This window comes from Rhinatrema bivittatum, chromosome 12 (genome assembly GCF_901001135.1).
Source record: "Rhinatrema bivittatum chromosome 12, aRhiBiv1.1, whole genome shotgun sequence".
In the NCBI taxonomy this organism is placed as follows: domain Eukaryota; kingdom Metazoa; phylum Chordata; class Amphibia; order Gymnophiona; family Rhinatrematidae; genus Rhinatrema; species Rhinatrema bivittatum.
Window position 1 is genome coordinate 27,850,377 of NC_042626.1, and position 18,088 is coordinate 27,868,464.

Sequence of the window (18,088 nt, forward strand, 5' to 3'; positions counted from 1 at the left end):
AACAGAAAAAAGCAACAGACAGACCAAAATACCTAAAATAGAGACAGTGAAAGATGAGCAGAAAAATGAGAACAAAAAAAGGAAAAATGAAAGTATCTTTTAAAGTCAGAGAGAATTAAATACGGCAAGAACTTTATATGAACATCAGACTGATTCCCGGAGATAAACTCAAGACATGAAATTGGATTTAGATTTAATTTCTTGCCTTTCTGAATCGACCGTCAGGAAAAAGACAGCACATACAATCTAAGAGGCTTATTCTCTAAGCCAGGGGTCAGGAACCTATGGCTCGGGAGCCAGATATGGCTCTTTTGATGGCTGCATCTGGCTCGCAGACAAATCTTTAATAAAAAAGTAAAAATCTAACAAAGTCCCCCACCCTCCTGACCCCCCCAAGACCTGCCAAAAGTCCAGCGGAGGTCCAGGAGCGATCTCCTAGACTTGGGCGGTCGGCTGCCAGTAGTCAAAATGGTGCCGACGGCCCTTTGCCCTCACTATGTGTCACTGGGGTCGACCAATGGTGGCGGTAGCCCCTGTGACATAGTAAGGGCAAAGGGCCGTCGGCTGCCAGTAATCAAAATGGTGTCGACGGCCTTTGCCCTTACTATGTCACAGGGGCTACCGCCGCCATTGGTCGACCCCAGTGACATAGTGAGGGCAAAGGGCCGTCGGCGCCATTTTGACTACTGGCAGCCGACAGCCCAAGTCCAGGAGATCGCTCCCGGACCCCCGCTGGACCACCAGGGACTTTTGGCAGGTCTTGGGGGGGGGTCAGGAGGGTGGGGTTTGTAGTAAATTAATTTTGGAGGTCTTGGGGCGTCAGGAGGGTGGGGGGTTTTGTTAGATTTTTACTTTTTTATTAAAGATTTGTCTGCGAGCCCTGGACCCCCGCTGGATCACCAGGGACTTTTGGCAGGTCTTGGGGGCGTCAGGAGAGTAGGGGGTTGTAGTAAATTAATTTGGTAGGTCTTGGGAGAGTCAGGAGGGTGGGGGGCGGGGGGTTGTAGTTAGTATGGCTCTCACGGAATTACATTTTAAAATATGTGGCATTCATGGCTCTCTCAGCCAAAAAGGTTCCCGACCCCTGCTCTAAGCTGTAGTATTTTTCCACAACGGAAAAATGCCACAGCTGTGCAGCTGTCACAAAGCTGCAATGGCCCTGCTGCTTTGCAATTCTTACAGTATTTTTCCTCATGGTTAAATAGTATGGAGAAAAATACAGCAGTGGTAAATGCCACCAAACAATGTGCGATGGTGGTCATGGGGGGGGGTGGAGACAGGGGCTCTTTGGAGACCTATGGAGTTTTGGTGTACTTTTGGGGAGGGGGGCAGGGGAAGAGAGGGGGCTTATTAAACAATGGCCATGGGAGCATAAGGATATGTGTTAGCGTTCCAATGCTCCAGAAATAAGTTAGCAAGAGTTGTAGCCAACTTCGAGACAAATAATTCAGTTTGCAATTTTTTAAGCAAGCCATGTTGATTTGCATTGTTTAAGGTATTCATGAGCTGATATCATGAATTTGCTTGCTAATAGGTTCTCTGTGATACATATGGTGCTGCAGCTGAAATAACATATTTCAAATACAAAACTGCTTACCTGTAATAGGTGTTCTCCATGGACAGCAGAACAATCAAACACACAGTATGGGTGATGTCATCTGATGGCGTTGAGTTGGGATCCTTTCCTCTTATAGCTCATAAATTTTAGTTTCACTTTCTGAGTATGCACAGAACTTCCTATGCTGGCTTCACCTTGCATCCTCTTCTCAATCTGTTCCATAGCTGAATTCAACATCCCAGGGAGGGACTGTGTGGCTGTGTTAGAGTAGCATTCTACTGTAGCATTTTTTTTTTCTTTTCTTGCAACCCATACCATACGTTATAATTTTTATGCTCAATTTTTAATTTTTATGCTCAATAAGACCTGTCAACTTAATTGTTTAAGTCTTTTTTTTTTTTTTCTCCTTTATCTTTTGGTCATCAATGTTACAACGTTATTGTTAAATTTTGAACTTATGTACACTGTTCCAAGTTTCATAACCTTGTTCTATGTAATGCCTTTTGGCAATTTTCATGTTCTGTTTCAATGTAAACCGATGTGATCTTTATTTCATATAGGAACACCGGTATATAAAAATCTAAAAATAATAATAATAATAATAATAATATCAGTCTGTGGGAAGTTGTAACGATTTACATGAATTTGCTTCGTAGTACAGACTGGCGAAATATATTATCCATACACATTTCTTGGTCTAATGTTGTGTGAAGGTATGGATTATTGATTATGTCACTGCTTTACAGATATCTTGGATTGATGTTGAGTTTAGGTTCACTAACATACTTTTCGTATGTAGTGAGACTTTATAGGTTGCTCAGTATTGTGGCCTACTGAACAAAAACAATGAGCTAAGCATTGTGACAATCACCGAGATAAGGTCCATTTTCCTATGGACTTGCCTTTCCTATTTATATCATAAGAAATAAACATAACATAAGAATATAAGAACATGCCATACTGGGTAAGACCAAGGGTCCATCAAGCCCAGCAACCTGTCTCCAACAGTGGCCAATTGAAGTCATAAGAACCTGGCAAGTACCCAAAAACTAAGTCTATCCTATGCTACTGTTGCTAGTATGTTGTGTTTCTATTCTGCTTCATTCTTTCCAAGTAAAATAAGAGGGCTCTTCTGTAACTGAATGTACGTAATGTTTGCTGTATTTAGGTGAAATTGCAATACATCCTTTGGTAAGAATTTTAGTTGTGTCTTTAGTTTTACTTTATGTTTTAATATCTGGGTGTTCGGAGGGTAAGTGAGCTTGAAATACACTAAAAGATAAATTCTCAAAGAATAGTGTGTATAAAAATCAGCACATACAGATGTAAATAGCATATACTTGCTGTTTTATAAGTAAATATGTCTATGTAAAAAGGGGGTAAGCCACAGCATGGACAATATTTACATGAACAAGTTGTTATTTTATAAGCAATTTAAATATGTAAATTTGGCAGCTTATTCATATTTGATGATCTATAGATGGATTGGGTGAACTGGTAGACTAATTGGTAAAACTGGTAATTTCATGCCGCATGTATGTTAGAAAATCTCTGGACTTACATGCATAAAAGCCGATTTACTCGGGGGGGGGGGGGGGTGTTAAATGCATGTAAATTACATAGGTAAAATCTCCATGCATATATTTTTAAAGTTAGTTGTAAAAATACAAGAGTATTGCAGTTGTGCACTACTTATCCAGATAAATTTCGATTTATTCAGCTAAGTAGTAGTAAAATTGCTACTTCTCTGGACAGAAAAAATAAAACAGTCTAGGTAGGTACATTGCTTATCTGGCTATCTGACTTATCCAGGTATCTGACTTAGCAGGATAATTGGTTTTAAAACTTATCTGCATAAGTAGCAGCTTTGCTGTTACTTAGCCAGATACATTCGAACTTATCCAGGTAAGTACAGCCACTTAGCGGGATAAATTGGAATTTATCCAAATAAGTGCAATATGTATTTGCACATTTTTTTTATTTGTGAGTGCATGTTGCAGAGTGCAGTTCTGCATATTTTATAACCTGTGTAGATCATATATGCACAGGTTATAAAATATAGGAATAGATTTTCATGTGTCCATATACATGCATATATAGATACATGTACAGCTATATGCAAGTTATCTTCCCTGTCTATATGTGGAAGTTAGAACGGCTAAAAATGTTTTCCATGTGACAAACTTTATGTCTGCTGTAGCCATAGGCTCAAAGGGGCAGATTTTAAAAAAGTACGCTGGATTTTATAAGATCTGCACGTGCCGAGCCCAGCGCGAGCTGCATGTTCCCTCCGAGGCCGCTCCAATTTCGGAGCGGCCTCGGAGGGAACTTTTCTTCGCCCTCCCCCCACCTTCCCCTCCCTTCCCCACCCCCCCCGGCCCTATCTAAACCCCCCCCTTAACTTTGCGCGCGTCGCCAGCAGCCCCGCTCCGTCCTCCGGTCCCGGGGGCTGGTCCGGAGGCCTTGACCATGCCCCCGGGCCCGCCCCCGAAATTCCGGGGCACGCCCCCGAAACACCGCATCGTTTTGGGAACGCCCCCGGCATCAAGTGACTATATGTGAGACTGCAGATGGTGACTCAGCCTGTTCGCCTGGAAGTTGTCCTTTCCTTTGCTGTGATTTGTAACATTTTTGTTATTGCCCAGTTCCATATTATAAGAGCTTCTTTGCAAAGTTGGTAGGAACCAGTTCTTCCCTGTTTATGTAGAATATTGCTGATTGTCTTTCTATATTTGTAATGACTTATTTTTGAGTAATATTTTGAATACTCACTCATCATTGAAAATTGCCTTCAGTTCTAGTAGACTGATGTGCAGTGTTGATTCTCATTTTGTCCAATTACCTCATGTTCCGATTTTGTCACCATGAACTCCCCATCCTACTGGAGTGATACATCTGTTATGATCTTTTGTATGTTGGGATGGTGGATTTGTTGTCTGTACAGAAAGTTGCCCAGATTTATGCTTTGGTTTTTCTTTCATATAAATGGTCACAAAACCTGTCAATTTTTGGATAAAGGAATGGCATTCCGGATAAGGAGGCAGAGGCAGCCCTGGTTGTCTGCTTCCTACTGGTGGTTTTATTTCTGCTTTCCACAATGGAAGTGATCCCAAGTTGCTGATCGATAAAAAATGTTTTTGTCATCTTTCTCTACCCATGTTGTCTCTTGATGATTTTCTTCTAGTTGAAGGATCCTTATTCTGTGGACTCACTTGGTGCCGAAGCATTGGCATCTTTTTGGAACATTGACTCCCCGATTCTGGAGTCTCTATTTTGTTTTGATTCTTTTGAATTGGTGCCATGACAATATTTAATCTTTTATATACCAGCTGTGTGATGACGGTGCCAAGTCTTGTCTGTGTCATAATGTTTTGGCACAGACTTTCTTGCACCATGATGTTTCGACACTGGCTCATTATCAGCACAATGGGCCTCAATATTAAAAACTAAACATTTAGGTAAGTTAGCCAGATAAGACTTATCTGGCTAACTTACATGGGATATTAAGAAGCATTGCTGTGCTATATGGCAGGTCTAACTTATCCAGTTAACTTAACCAGATAAGTTTGAATCTTGGCACTTATCCAACTAAGTTAACCAGAAAAGTAGCGCCACTCTGAAACGCCTATTGTCCGTCCACAAGATATCCGGTTATTTACTTAGTCAGACAAGTACTTATCCGACTAAGTGGTGCCCGTTGAACATAGCCGTATATTCAGCGGCCCCCACTTAGCTAGATAAGTCCCTACTTAACCAGCTAAGTAGTATTGAATATTGGCCTCAAGATGTTTCGGCGTAGTTCATCTGCAATATTAAGTTTTAGTACCACGTCATCAGCATTGTGATTTGATGTCAAAATATTTGGTGCCAATGCTATGATATTTCTTTATCTCCAACTTATCTCTTAGCACCAGTTTTTCTAATGGTTTTGGCACCTCAAAATCTTCTGGCACCAATGAGTTTGAACAGTATTTTCCACACAAGAGCCCAATGACAGTGATCAGTCTCTTTTCTTTTCCCAATGTGAAGAGAAACTCTTATCTTGAACTGATGAGCTGGAAAGCTCATATTTTATCTTCAAATCTCAAAAAGGTAAGGCTTATGGGGACATTTTGATGGAGGGACCACAATTTGCAATATCATGGTCTAGTCCAAGACATCTCAGGCAAATATCATGTAGATACAAAACTGGTATCTTGTGCCTGCGTATTCCCTTTTTTTCCATCTTTTCTGACATTACCCATAGTACCTAAATGTAATCCACTCTGAAGTGCTGAAAAGTGGAATACAAATAAAATAAATACAATAAATAAATAAAATAAGTATTTTAATTCAAAGTTTTGAGTACCTCATTGAGTCAAGAGAGAAATAATGTTTGTCTATTCACAAGGCAGACAAAAACAGACTGAGGAGAGGGCGTGTGGCAACACCAGTGCAAGAAATTCTGTGCATTTTGAGCTACGAGAGAGAAGGAACCTGATAAGGCAACAGCAGATGATGTCACACATATTGTGTGACTGAATTGTGATGCTTGTCCATGCAGTAAATGGCTTAATGTAGCTTAATGAAAGAGCCCCTAAGTTTTTACCTGAAACAATAGAGGGTGAAGTAACTTGCCCAAGGTCACAGGAAGTGTCAGTGAGAGAAGTGGAATCAGAACCCCAGCTTCGCTGGTTCTCACCCACTTCTCTTATTACTAGGCTGCTACTCTTCCACTTCACTACAAGAATTTTTTACTTCTGCATGGTAATGATAAATTTTCCTAACTGAACATTTTGGGAATACCTGCTCAATTTTTAAGCAATTTTTACTGCCTACATAGTCAATTCCAGGATGCTCTTTTTGACCAAAGAGACATTTATTCAATGGCAGTCCTCCTGTTATTTTGTATATTTTCTTAGGGTTATACTACAAGACCTGGCACCGTGCTCCCATGTGTAATACCTGCTCCTCAGATTTCATGCCAAATGCCACTCTGCAGTAAATAATGGCATCTCGGCATCAACTGGCGCAGCTGGATTCCCCCAGTGCTAGTCTAAAGCCCACAGCGGAATGAAACATTCAAGCAGAGACTTCCACACCCATCAAAGAAAAACGCCCTCAAATATGAGCTTTGTGTACATTGAAAAATCCAACTGCTAAAGAGTTTCAAAAACAGTCACCCACCCGTTTTGTTTTCCCATTATGTTGTCTCTTTACTTCTGTACAGCAGTGTGGCTGCTTCCATTCTCTACTTAAACTGAAAGTACATTTTTCAACAGGAAATGCTCCTGCTAAACCGAAATATCACAAGCTAGCACAAACAAAATACCAGCCTATCACTAACCAAACCAACTGACAGAGACACGAGCACTAATAACTTGAAACCTGGAAGAAAAAAGCTGGGCATTTTCAGCTCATGCATTATGCATGAGCTGAAAATTATTTGGTGGCCATTATGGCCACCAAATAAGAGTCCAGAGTGAATGCAGTTGGCCTCTGGATAAAGGTCCCATACAGATTGTTAATACATATGGGTGATCCTGGAACAGGATGTTATTAAATATGACTAACCCCTAGATAAAGGTCAGATCACACACAGGGCTGTGTTCACTTACGGACAGGCTGGGTCCTGAATTCAGACACCGAACTCAACTCTCCAAGCCCCTTGCCATTGATTGCAGACAGTCTCACTACATAGGACGTTTCCGGCTTCAGGCCCATGATGGTGATGGTAATGGTGCCGGTGCTGGTGCTCTCAAAGCTCACTTTTACACACAACAAAACAAAAGCATTGCAGATGTTACAGATTGCGCCAGATGTAGCAGCAAGTTTCAAACAAATTCTCTAAAATAAAACATTGAAGACTTCCAATGAACGTCTACACGTCAGCTACCTTGCAACAAAAACACCAAAAACAATGCATTGTGTGTGTTATACCAGCAAGTTCTCCACCCCTAGGGGTTTTAGAGGGAAGGAGACAGGACATTTCCTTGTTATAACTTTTTGAAGCAGCAGAAAACAGTTTTTATAACTAGATATTATGCATTTCTCAGTTCTGTTCTCTAAAAGGTAAAGGGGGCTCTTTTTAGGAGAGATAAGCTTTAAGGTCACTGCAGTAGACTACATACATGAACAAACATACCATACAGTGTTGCTTCCAAACTCAATCCCCACTATACCTTCCCGGGCATCATAGTCCTTGACAATCCAGTGCTCCTCTCCGGACATTCTCCACTCAGCACGATACTTGAGGATGGGCACACCACCTGTGGCATCTGGCTCAAAAAACTTTACCTTAGCACTGCTGGAATATGGTTCCACAATATGAATAGATGGGGATGACGGTGTATCTGAAGAGGGAGAGGCACAGGAGGAAAAGATGGTAAAAACCCAGCAGTGGGAGCAAAGGAGTTTGCGTATCTGCCTGAGACCCAGGTTCACAATTGTGGCCTGAACAGAGCACACAAAATCTATTCGATACAAAAATATCCTAAATTGCTTCAAAAGGGATATATATCAAGTTATTAATATATTTAGCACATATTTTGTTTTTTCTTTGTCTTGGAGTATTCATGAATTTAAAACATATAACATAAAATATAACATATATTTTAAAAATATATGTTATATTTATGTTATATGTTTTAAATTCATGAAAAAACAAAATATGTGCTAAATATATTAATAACTTGATATATATCCCTTTTGAAGCAATTTAGGATATTTTTGTATCGAATAGATTTTGTGTTCTCACGTCCTTTTGTGATGTTTGATTATTATTATTAAGTAGGACTGTGATTTTGCCCTTGTGACTGAACAGAGCACAGCCACATGAACACATTCCGCCATGACAGAGATCTTGGTGCAATCACCTATAGAATGAAGATTCATGAAACGTTACGGGCCGGATTTTCGGAGGGCTTACGCGCACCGGGCCTATTTTCAAAAGGGTGGAAGTAAGTTTTGAAACAAAACCAAGAAATCAAAAAAGTAGGGGGGAAGGGGGGGGGAGATAGGGGAAGGGAAGGTGGAGTGGGGGGTAAGGGAATGGGGGAAGGCAGCCCCGGCTCAGCAAGCACAAGGTGCACCCCCTTGCATGCACCGACCCCCAATTTTATAACTTGCGCGCACCTGTGTGTGCAAGTTATAAAATCAGGCATACATGTGTGCACGCCGGGTAGCACGCTCACATGTACGCCCACGCGCACCCTTTTAAAATCTACCCCTAAGTGTCATTTTGCCTAGAAAACTTGCTTTCACAGTCTGCCCTGAGTTTTCCAAACAGTGACTTGGGCAAGTTTGCAGAAGATACAAAATTATTCTGACTAATCAGAACCAAAGCTGAGAACTATAAAAGGTAACTCAGAGAACTGAGTAAACAGGCAAAACAGTGGTACATGAGTTTCAATACAAATACATGCAAAGCGATGCACATGGAAAAATAAACCCCAATAAAACAGCTTCTAATTTGGACATTAGAACTAAAAAATGAGATCTTGAAATCACTGTGAAGAGTTTTCTATAAATATCGGGAGAGTTAGTCTCAAAAGGCCTTGCATGAGTAAAGTAGTGTTTTAACCATAGAAATGGTTAAAACATAGAAATAGTCTATGTTTAACATAGAAATAGTCTATGTTTAACATAGAAATGGTTAAAACATAGAAATAATAAAGTAGTGTTTTAACCATAGAAATGGTTAAAACATAGAAATAGTCGTTCTACAATTCTTCCCCTTTCATATCCAAGTTATTTTTTTTAACTTTTTTTTTTTTTTTTTTTTTTTTTTGTAACTTTCTCACATCCAAAATATTGTTATAATATTTGTTAAGTTTCATACTATATTTGTTCTTGTATTGGGAAATGTTCTTTACTTTGTTACTCTCTGCCTTTACTCACATTGTTAATTGTAAACCGGGTTGATGTGATTCCTATCATGAAACTCGGTATAATAAAAATAACAAATAAATAAAATAAATAAAATGGTCCTTTAAAAAAACTGTGTGACTATTTCATGCATAAAATTAGATGTTTACATACTGTATGCAAGCATTTTTATATGCATAAGAGACAAGCATTCCAGGGGATGGAGTCTGGACAGGGTTGGAACTTATGCACATACATTTTGATTTAAAAAGTAAATTCTCTCAGCAAAACTATGTGCATTAAATAGGAGGTATAATTGTGTGCATGCAGTTTCGCCAGGATAATTCTAAGTGGACTTACATGTGAAAGTTTGCTTTGAAAATGGATGTAAAACTTGGGCACATAGCCTGCAATTTTATGCAGCATGCTATAAAATTCCCCCTTTGAAAAGGTATCACAACCTATTCAAAGGTTGATATTCAGAGAGCCAGTAAGTAGGTAAGTTATCTGGGTAAAGTTAGGATATTCCGAGGGATTTACCCCAGATAAGTTTGCCGTTGAATATACCTAGATAAAGTTACACTGCTTTACTCGGATAAATTTAGGACAGGTATTTAACTTTATCCAGACAGCATTCACTAGCTAAAGCTTAGCCTTTGCCCTGGAATACCTCCAGTGCCACCTCATTCTATCTGGATGAGTTGTGCGCACCAAATGTATCTATTAATTCAAAAGTTAGCCAGACAAATCCTTTGAATAATGACCCCTACAATTCCAGTTTCCTCCAGGACCAATAATGGCTAATAAAATCTTAGGAACTGTTAAGAAAGAGTTTACAAACAAAACAGAAAATGTCATTATGCCATAATACAAATTCATGGTGTGTCTACAACCGGAATACTTTATTCAGTCCTGGTCGCATCCCATCTCAAAAAGGACACAGACATAGATAATGTGAACCCAGATAGTCAGAAGTCTAGAACAATTTGCATCTGAGGAAATTACAATTGAGGGAGGTAAGAAAGAAGGACACAGAATCATGACAGATGAGAAGAAAGTAAACAAGAAACTACTGTGGGGGTCAATTATTATCAAAGGGTTTAGGTGCCTAATGTTGGGAGTTAGGGACCTAAATGTAGAAGCCTGAAAAGTGGGCCATTATAGGGGTGGAGTTAGGACATGGAAAGTTCAATTAGATGCATAGTACTGATTATCAGCTCTAGAAGATCAATTTTAAAAGTTTAAATGCCTAGCCAAGGATAGAGTTAGATCAGAGGAAGGAGCTTAGAAGCCTAATGCCGATTTTCAGCTAGGTGCTTAATTTACCACAGAAACCACCTTAAATGTAGCACACTGAAGCATCATATATCCATGCTTTAAGCCTGATGGCTTTTGTGTGTCTTTCACACAAATGACTATCTTCAGAAAGGAGAATACCTACTGAGTCACAAAGACCTCCCACTCCACACCTCTTCTGTTGACCCCCTTTCACCCCCACTGACCAATGCCGTAATGCTACCTAATGTTTCCATTTTTCAGTTCAGGTCTGATTGCTCTGCACAAGTATCTAACAACGATTCTTCTCTCACATTTTGTACAAGGCGAAATACTGATAACTCTGAGCTCCACCACTGCATTACAGGAACAATGATAAGTATTACTTCCCTGTGTTACTGTCATACATACTGTCACACCATACTAGAAACAACTTTCACAATTACATACTCACAAATTTAAAATACTAAGGTACTAACCAAACATCTCCACAACCGGTGACCATCGGACAAAATCTCCACTGGTTGTGGAGATGTTTGGTTAGTACCTTAGTATTTTAAATTTGTGAGTATGTAATTGTGAAAGTTGTTTCTAGTATGGTGTTGGGTTAATTCTGTACATAATGGTTGGTTTGCATTTCAGGTAAGAAGTGTATGTAACGCCACAGTAGTTGGAGCAATGACCAGATGTGTGTGAAATGCTTAGGGCATTGGTGTCGTGTTATGTGAGGTGTGTAGTTTATTATCCATCGATATCTGTGTTTTGTTAGTGGGAGATAAGGACAATGGAGATTTTGTATATTTTTTTTTTTTTTAGAGTGAGTGGATGTGTTAATATTTTTTATTTTTCAGTGGACATTAGGAAGACTGTTATATGAGCTTTTGGACATGTATTAGGTACTGTCATATTCAGCAAGTGGTCTTTAAGGTGAGATGTATTATGTAGTATTTAATTGGTAGGTGTATTTGTGACATGGGTTATTTAAATGGTGGGTATGTTAACTTTTTATATGTATGTATGTTTTAGTTCACTTATGAATGGGGTTAATATTGTGATATTCTTGAAGTGGTTACAGAATTCCCCTGATGAAGCCCTTAGTGGGTGAAACAAGGCACCTTGTTGGGGTGAACATCGTTGAAGGAGGAGTGAATATCATTGAAGGAAGGGGCAGAATCTCCTTGAATGAAGAACAGGGGGTGATTGACACTCGATGAAGATATGGAAATATTCAGTTCAAAGTGATGAGTTTAGTAATAGTTTAACATATAGTGTTAGTAATTGATGGGATAACGGACAGTGTGAGTATTTCCAAATTTTATGGGGTGAAGTTTTTATCATGAATGACTGAAGTATGATTGTGGTTTGTATGTGGTTATAGGGGCAATGGTTTATTACATGTCCATGTTTTGTATGTGGGTAAATTATTGAATGAGTTAATCACACTGATATGTCCACTCTTGTTGTGAATAGTATATATTATAAATGGTGGTTAATGTGTTTGTAACAAATAATGTTTTTGTATTAAGATCTGTAATAAATAATGTATTGTTTACAAAGGGAGGAAATGCAATAAATTTATAAATAATATTATTTTGAGAAATATATGAATTGTGTGTATAAGAAATTAAATATTGTACATTGTGGGATGAAATTAGTAGTGTAGCTCTACAGGATTTAGTTTTTTGTGATTCCCATGAGTGATGTGTTATTACATTATTACATGGAGCCAGTTGGCGATCCTACTCTTAGTTAGACGGGGGAAGATCAGAAGCAGATCCACAAGAAAAAAAAGATCTAACACAATTGGCAAAATCCTCCATGGCAGAAGCAGACAATTTCCAAAAACTGGACCGGGGCAATGGGAGGGTAGGCTGGGTTCACTTTAAAAAGAAAGGCCTTGTTACTGTTACTATTTTAAGATGAGAATGCTTCCATGGAACACTGATGTGGAGGTTAGCCACACACATATCAGTATACTTTGTTCTATAATGCACTAATCGAAGGGTCAAGGTACAGGTCTAGGTCCAGACGGCTCACCTGCTTGCACAAGCACAAACTCAAAAGACTCCTGGCCAATCCTGTTCACAGCTGTACAATTATAGTTCCCAAAGTCATTCCCAGAGTCCGGGTTCACCTGCAGAAGAGAAATCTTGTCAGACCGTACAAGTATGGAGGCGGTGGGGGTTGCATGTGCACACATCAGCACATGGTTCTGCACACATTTTTGTATATAGAACTTCACTCCCAATGTATCAAGGAGTTTGAATACAAACCTGAGTAAAAATGTGCACACAGCTTAGTGCTTTCTCCATGCAAATCCCATGTGAATTAAGACATTTGCTAATACTTTCCAATTAGAGATCTACGCAGGCTTTACTTCTGTTTTCTTAACACTGAAAATTTAACTACTGATCAAAGGCAGAATAAAGTTTCAGGGGCTAATGTCAGTCTATGGGGCTGAACCTGTAATTCGTGGTGCAAGGGTCTTGTACTCAGGATTTATGCACATAAAATATGATTTATGAGGGATTTGTATGTATAACTTCTGAGCACAAATTTTATGTGCACAACTTTTAGGAGCTAATCTGGGTAACTAACTCTTATTTTGTGCACACTTTTAGTAGAATTTTATGCGCACAGATCATGTTTTCTGCACAGAATGATAACATAACCAAGATTTATGCTTGCAAAGGAGAAATGTGTTCTTACCTGATAATTTCCTTTCCTTTAGTCTAGCCAGACCAGTCCAGATACATGAGTTATGCCCACCAACCAGCAGATGGAGACAGAGACTAACTACTTATAGACTCCCGAGCTGACCTGAGCCTGTCAGTATCTCCTGTCGCAAGCTAAGAAAACCAACTCTTCCCCCACCCCCCCGCAAACCAGGAGGCTTCCAAGAGAGCATAGATATTACAAGAATGCAAAACAGAGAATCCATAACAGACAGGCTGAAACATGTGGAATTTACCACTGAAACTTGTCCACAATACTAAAAATTATTTTTTCCTAGACTGTGCAATAGCGGATAATCATATTTGGCAGTTCAGGGAGGGAACTGGACTAGTCTGGCTGGACTCAAGAAAAGGAAATTGTCAAGTAAGAACAAATTTTTCCTTCCTTTTCATCTAGTTAAGACTAATCCAGATGCATGGAATGTACCAAAGCTACTTCTCAAGTGGGCAGACTACTGTCAAACTTGCTCTCAACACTTCCAAGCCGAAAGCAGCCCTTCTTTGGTCTGAGCATCCAGTTGATAATGCTTTGAAAAGATATGCAAGGAAGACCACATAATCACTATACAGTTCTTCACTGGCAACACCAAAGTTCCATTCAGGAAGCCGCTTGCATTCTCGTGGAGTGTGCCCTCAAACTCTTGAGCAAAGAAAGCTGTTTATCTATGTAGGCCATTCCAATCACCTCCTTTATTAAACATACCAATGAAGCCGTAGAAGTTGCTTCACCTTTTCTTGTTCCTCTATACAGAACAAACAGATGATCAGACTTATTAAAACTATTTGTGACTTTCAAGTACAACAGAATTCGTCTCGCATCCAAAAAATGAAGTTGATCACAATCCTTTCCATAAAAATCTCTCTGAAAGGAAGGAACTATGAAAAGATAAAATTAAGTTTCTTACCTAATTTTCTTTTCAGACCAATCCAGTACACCTGCATTTATCCCCTCTACCAGCAGATGGAGACAGATAAATATTCAGATTCACTGATGCTACCCCTCATAAGGCATAGTTAAGACTGCGGCACTTCAGTGAGGGCAAAGGCGATCGGCGCCGATCGCCTTTGCCCTCACTATGTCACACATAGTGAGGGCAAAGGCGATCGGCGCCATTTTGAGTCCCAGACCCTCAAAATGGTGCCGATCGCCTTTGCCCTCACTATTTATTTATTTATTTAACATTTTTATATACCGGAATTCATGTAGCAAAGTTACATATCAATTCGGTTTACATTATAACTTTAAACAGGCATGACCAAAAGCAGTGCAATTACATCGAACAGGAGATTAAACTTGGGTCAAGTAAACTGGGGGTTAAATAAATAACAAACAAATAATAAAGAATATATTAAATAGAGAATACATTAAAGAATGAGTGGGGTTTTAGAGAGGACCTGGCTAGATATGAAGTAGTCACTGTACAAGCTGAAGATATTTGGAAAGCTTGAGCGGAATTGTCGTTATGGATTGAAAGCTTGTTCGAATAGCCAAGTTTTGAGTCTCTTTTTAAACGCACACATTGTGAGGGCAAAGGCGATCGGCGCCATTTTGAGTATTGGCGTCGGCCGGCTGGCGTGCAGGAGGTCGCTCCCGGACCCCCTCTGGACTTTTGGCAAGTCTTGTGGGGGTCAGGAGGCCCCCCCAAGCTGGCCAAAAGTCCCTGTGGGTCCAACGGGGTCCCGGAGCGACCTCCTGCACACCGGCCGTCCGATGCCAGGACTCAAAATGGCGCCGATAACCTTTGCCCATACTATGTCACAGGGGCTACCGGTGCCATTGGTCAGCCCCTGTAACATGGTAGGAGCACAAGATGGCGCCGGTGACCATGTGACAGGGGCTGACCAATGGCACCGGTAGCCCCTGTGACACAGGCTATCGGCGCCATGATGAAACCAGCAAACGAGTGCAGGGATGGCTTCTGGACTCCCCGCTGGACCACCAGGGAGTTTTGCTAAGTCTTGGGGGGGGTCAGGAGGGTGGGGAGTTGTAGTTAATTTTAATTTTAGCTGGGACACAAATTTAACTCGCCGTATTAACGCATCGGGGCACCATACGGCCGAATGTAACGCATTTGCGCCCTGACGAATCCGAATCACGAATGCAACGAAAACGTTTTGGCTGCACATCCCTAATGAGTGGTGTGAATGTAGGGTAATTCATGGATGGTAAAGGGGAAAGTTTTTAGATATATGTGGGTATTGTGGTCTAGTATGAACTGCGATTATAAAAAGTATGTTTAAAGGTTAGATAATAAAACAATTTTGGGCATAATAATTTGCCGAGTACCTCTGAGTGATATATGTAGCTAATGTAAATATCAGAGGAATTGCACGTATGTTTTGACGCACCGATCTTCTGGCAGAAGAGGGGGGGGGGGGGGGCAAGATACTAGCCGAAAGATGCTGGAGGGTCTCATGATGGTCCTTTAGCTGAGCCACAGCATCTCAGACCTTATCCCAAAAAAGGATATCCACTATACAGAGATCCACCAGCTTCTCCTGGACCTCCGACTGGAGATTCGAAGCTCTGAGCCAGGCTATCCTGCGGGCTCCGATGCCCGCTGCAGCCACGCAAGCTAATGTCTCGAAAAAGTCATATGTGGAACGCACCTCATGCTTATCACACTCGAAGCCTTGCTGGACCAGCACCAGGAACACATCCTGCTGTTGTTGAGGGAGGCATTCCGCCAATTCCTGAACCCGCTTCCAGAGGTTCAGGGAACGTTGGGCCGTATACAACTGGTAGGAGGCAATATGGGCTATTAACATGGCACCTTGGAATAGCTTCCTATCCAGTGCATCCTATTCCCTGTGTTCTCAATCCAGAGAAATGGGTCTGAGACCGTTTGGCCTTTTTTGAGGGCGGATTCCACTACCACCAACTGGTGGGGGAGCTGACTCCGCTCAAAACCCAGGGACTTCTGTACGGTAGACAGCGTCAGCCTTTCTGTTTACCGGTGACATGGATACAGGATGTTCCCAGATGCATAAGAGCAACTCCTTGAAGATCTCATGCACAGGAACAGCAACCACATCTTTTGGCACATCAACAAACTGGAGCACCTCCAGCATGTGGTGTCTAGCATCTTCTTCAGTCAGGAGTTGGAAGGGAATAGACTCCACCATGGTGCAGACAAAACCGGCAAAGGTTAAGTCCTCTGGTAGAGCCCGGCACTGCTCTTCCAGGGGGAGGGGGGGGGGGGAACGACAGTTCCGAAAGGATGTCCTCGGAGGACTCAGAAGTATCGGCCCTTTATGGGTCGTACATAGCTTCCTCCTCACTGAAATCCCCGGGCGAGGACAGTGTGGGACATGTGCTCACTGCCCTTGACCTGGGCTCCGCAGGCACCAATGGCATCGAAGGCCCCTTAAGAACCCGGGAGTGGCAGACGAGGCGCCAGAGGCCCCGATTGCCCTGCGAGCACCGAGCCTTCCTCCTCGGAGGAACCAGTGATGGGTTTTGCCCCAGAGGGGGGAGGCAATGATGGCTGCCGGGGGACTGAGGAACCCCCGGGCACTGGCTGCATAGGGAAGATGCCTAGCAGGACATCAAGAAGCTCCAGGAGTGGTGCTAGGAACGAGGGATTAGGCTCCAGCATCGGCAGTGGCACCGATGGAGCCGGCGGTTCAATACCCGAGGGCTCAGAGCACTGCCAACTGAACCTGCAATCCAGCTACTCCTTGAAGGTCGCTGTGGGTAAGGCGTGTGGAGGAGGAGCAGGCGCCATCAAACCGCCCTCGAAATGAGGGTGATCTGTGCCCGGCACAGACATGGGCATCAGTGGTGAACGCCTTGAACTCCCTGGCTCGATTGAGGGTGAAGCCTCATCTCCGTGGTGCCACTTTGGGGGCAACACAGCCGATGCTGGTGCCTTCCCGGAACGAGTGCCATGCGCCGATGGCAATAGGTGACAGTGCTTCCTCGATCTCCCACGGTGCTCGGCCCAGTCTTTCCCCAGCACCGAGGAGGACAAAGAATCCAAAAAAACCGACAACGGTCGATAACCGGCGCCCCTCTCCAGAGGGGGAGCCAGAGTGGGAGTGGACACCGATGGTTCGGTGTCCATGGGCTCCCCCTGACCCAGTGGTGTCGACGTGCTGAACACCGGCGAGGACAGCCCTGATTTTCTGGAGTCAAAAAGCTTTTCCATTTTATCCAAATGTACCCGACGACCTTTCGGGGTCATCTGGTCACAGAACCAGCAACCCCAGACATCATGTGATGCCCCCAGGCAAAGATTACAAAGTTCATCCGGATCAGTCAAAGACATGGTTCGCAGGCACTGGTGGCACCGACGAAACCCAGATGAAGCCATACCTTGAGTCTGCAAGAGGTCGCTGCAGGACAGTCACAGACTCCAAAAAAACCCCGGAACCAACCGCAAAGAAGATATAAAACTTACCGTGCCGCCCTACTGACTAGGGGGACTAAGGAAGAGGGACCCCAGCATGGATAAGAAGTGAAAACCACAGAAAACTAATAAGAACTCTGGGGAAAAAAAAAAAAAAAAAACAGAGCTCCACAACTGCAACACAACAGCATTGCGGAAATAAAGAGACTGAAGGAGGACCCTGCGTGTCCACGCAGACATTGGAATCCTGGGCGTGCTCAGTGTTCCAATCAAAGTTCTAAAAACTTTGACAGAAGATTTCCGTGCCGGGCTCTATCTGATGA

At 42.0% G+C, this 18,088-nt stretch overlaps 1 protein-coding gene across 10 annotated transcripts in view; it reads right to left on the minus strand.

Annotated features, from left to right (window-relative positions):
• Positions 1 to 18,088, minus strand: part of NCAM1 (neural cell adhesion molecule 1) — a 522,274-nt gene that overhangs the window by 156,355 nt on the left and 347,831 nt on the right. For all 10 annotated transcript variants that reach the window (XM_029572163.1, XM_029572160.1, XM_029572161.1 and 7 more), the window contains 3 exons: positions 12,716 to 12,812; positions 7,720 to 7,890; positions 7,156 to 7,305 (listed from right to left, as the gene is read on the minus strand). In XM_029572163.1, the coding sequence (XP_029428023.1) occupies positions 7,156 to 7,305; positions 7,720 to 7,890; positions 12,716 to 12,812 (418 nt within the window). The remainder of the gene's footprint in view (positions 1 to 7,155; positions 7,306 to 7,719; positions 7,891 to 12,715; positions 12,813 to 18,088) is intronic.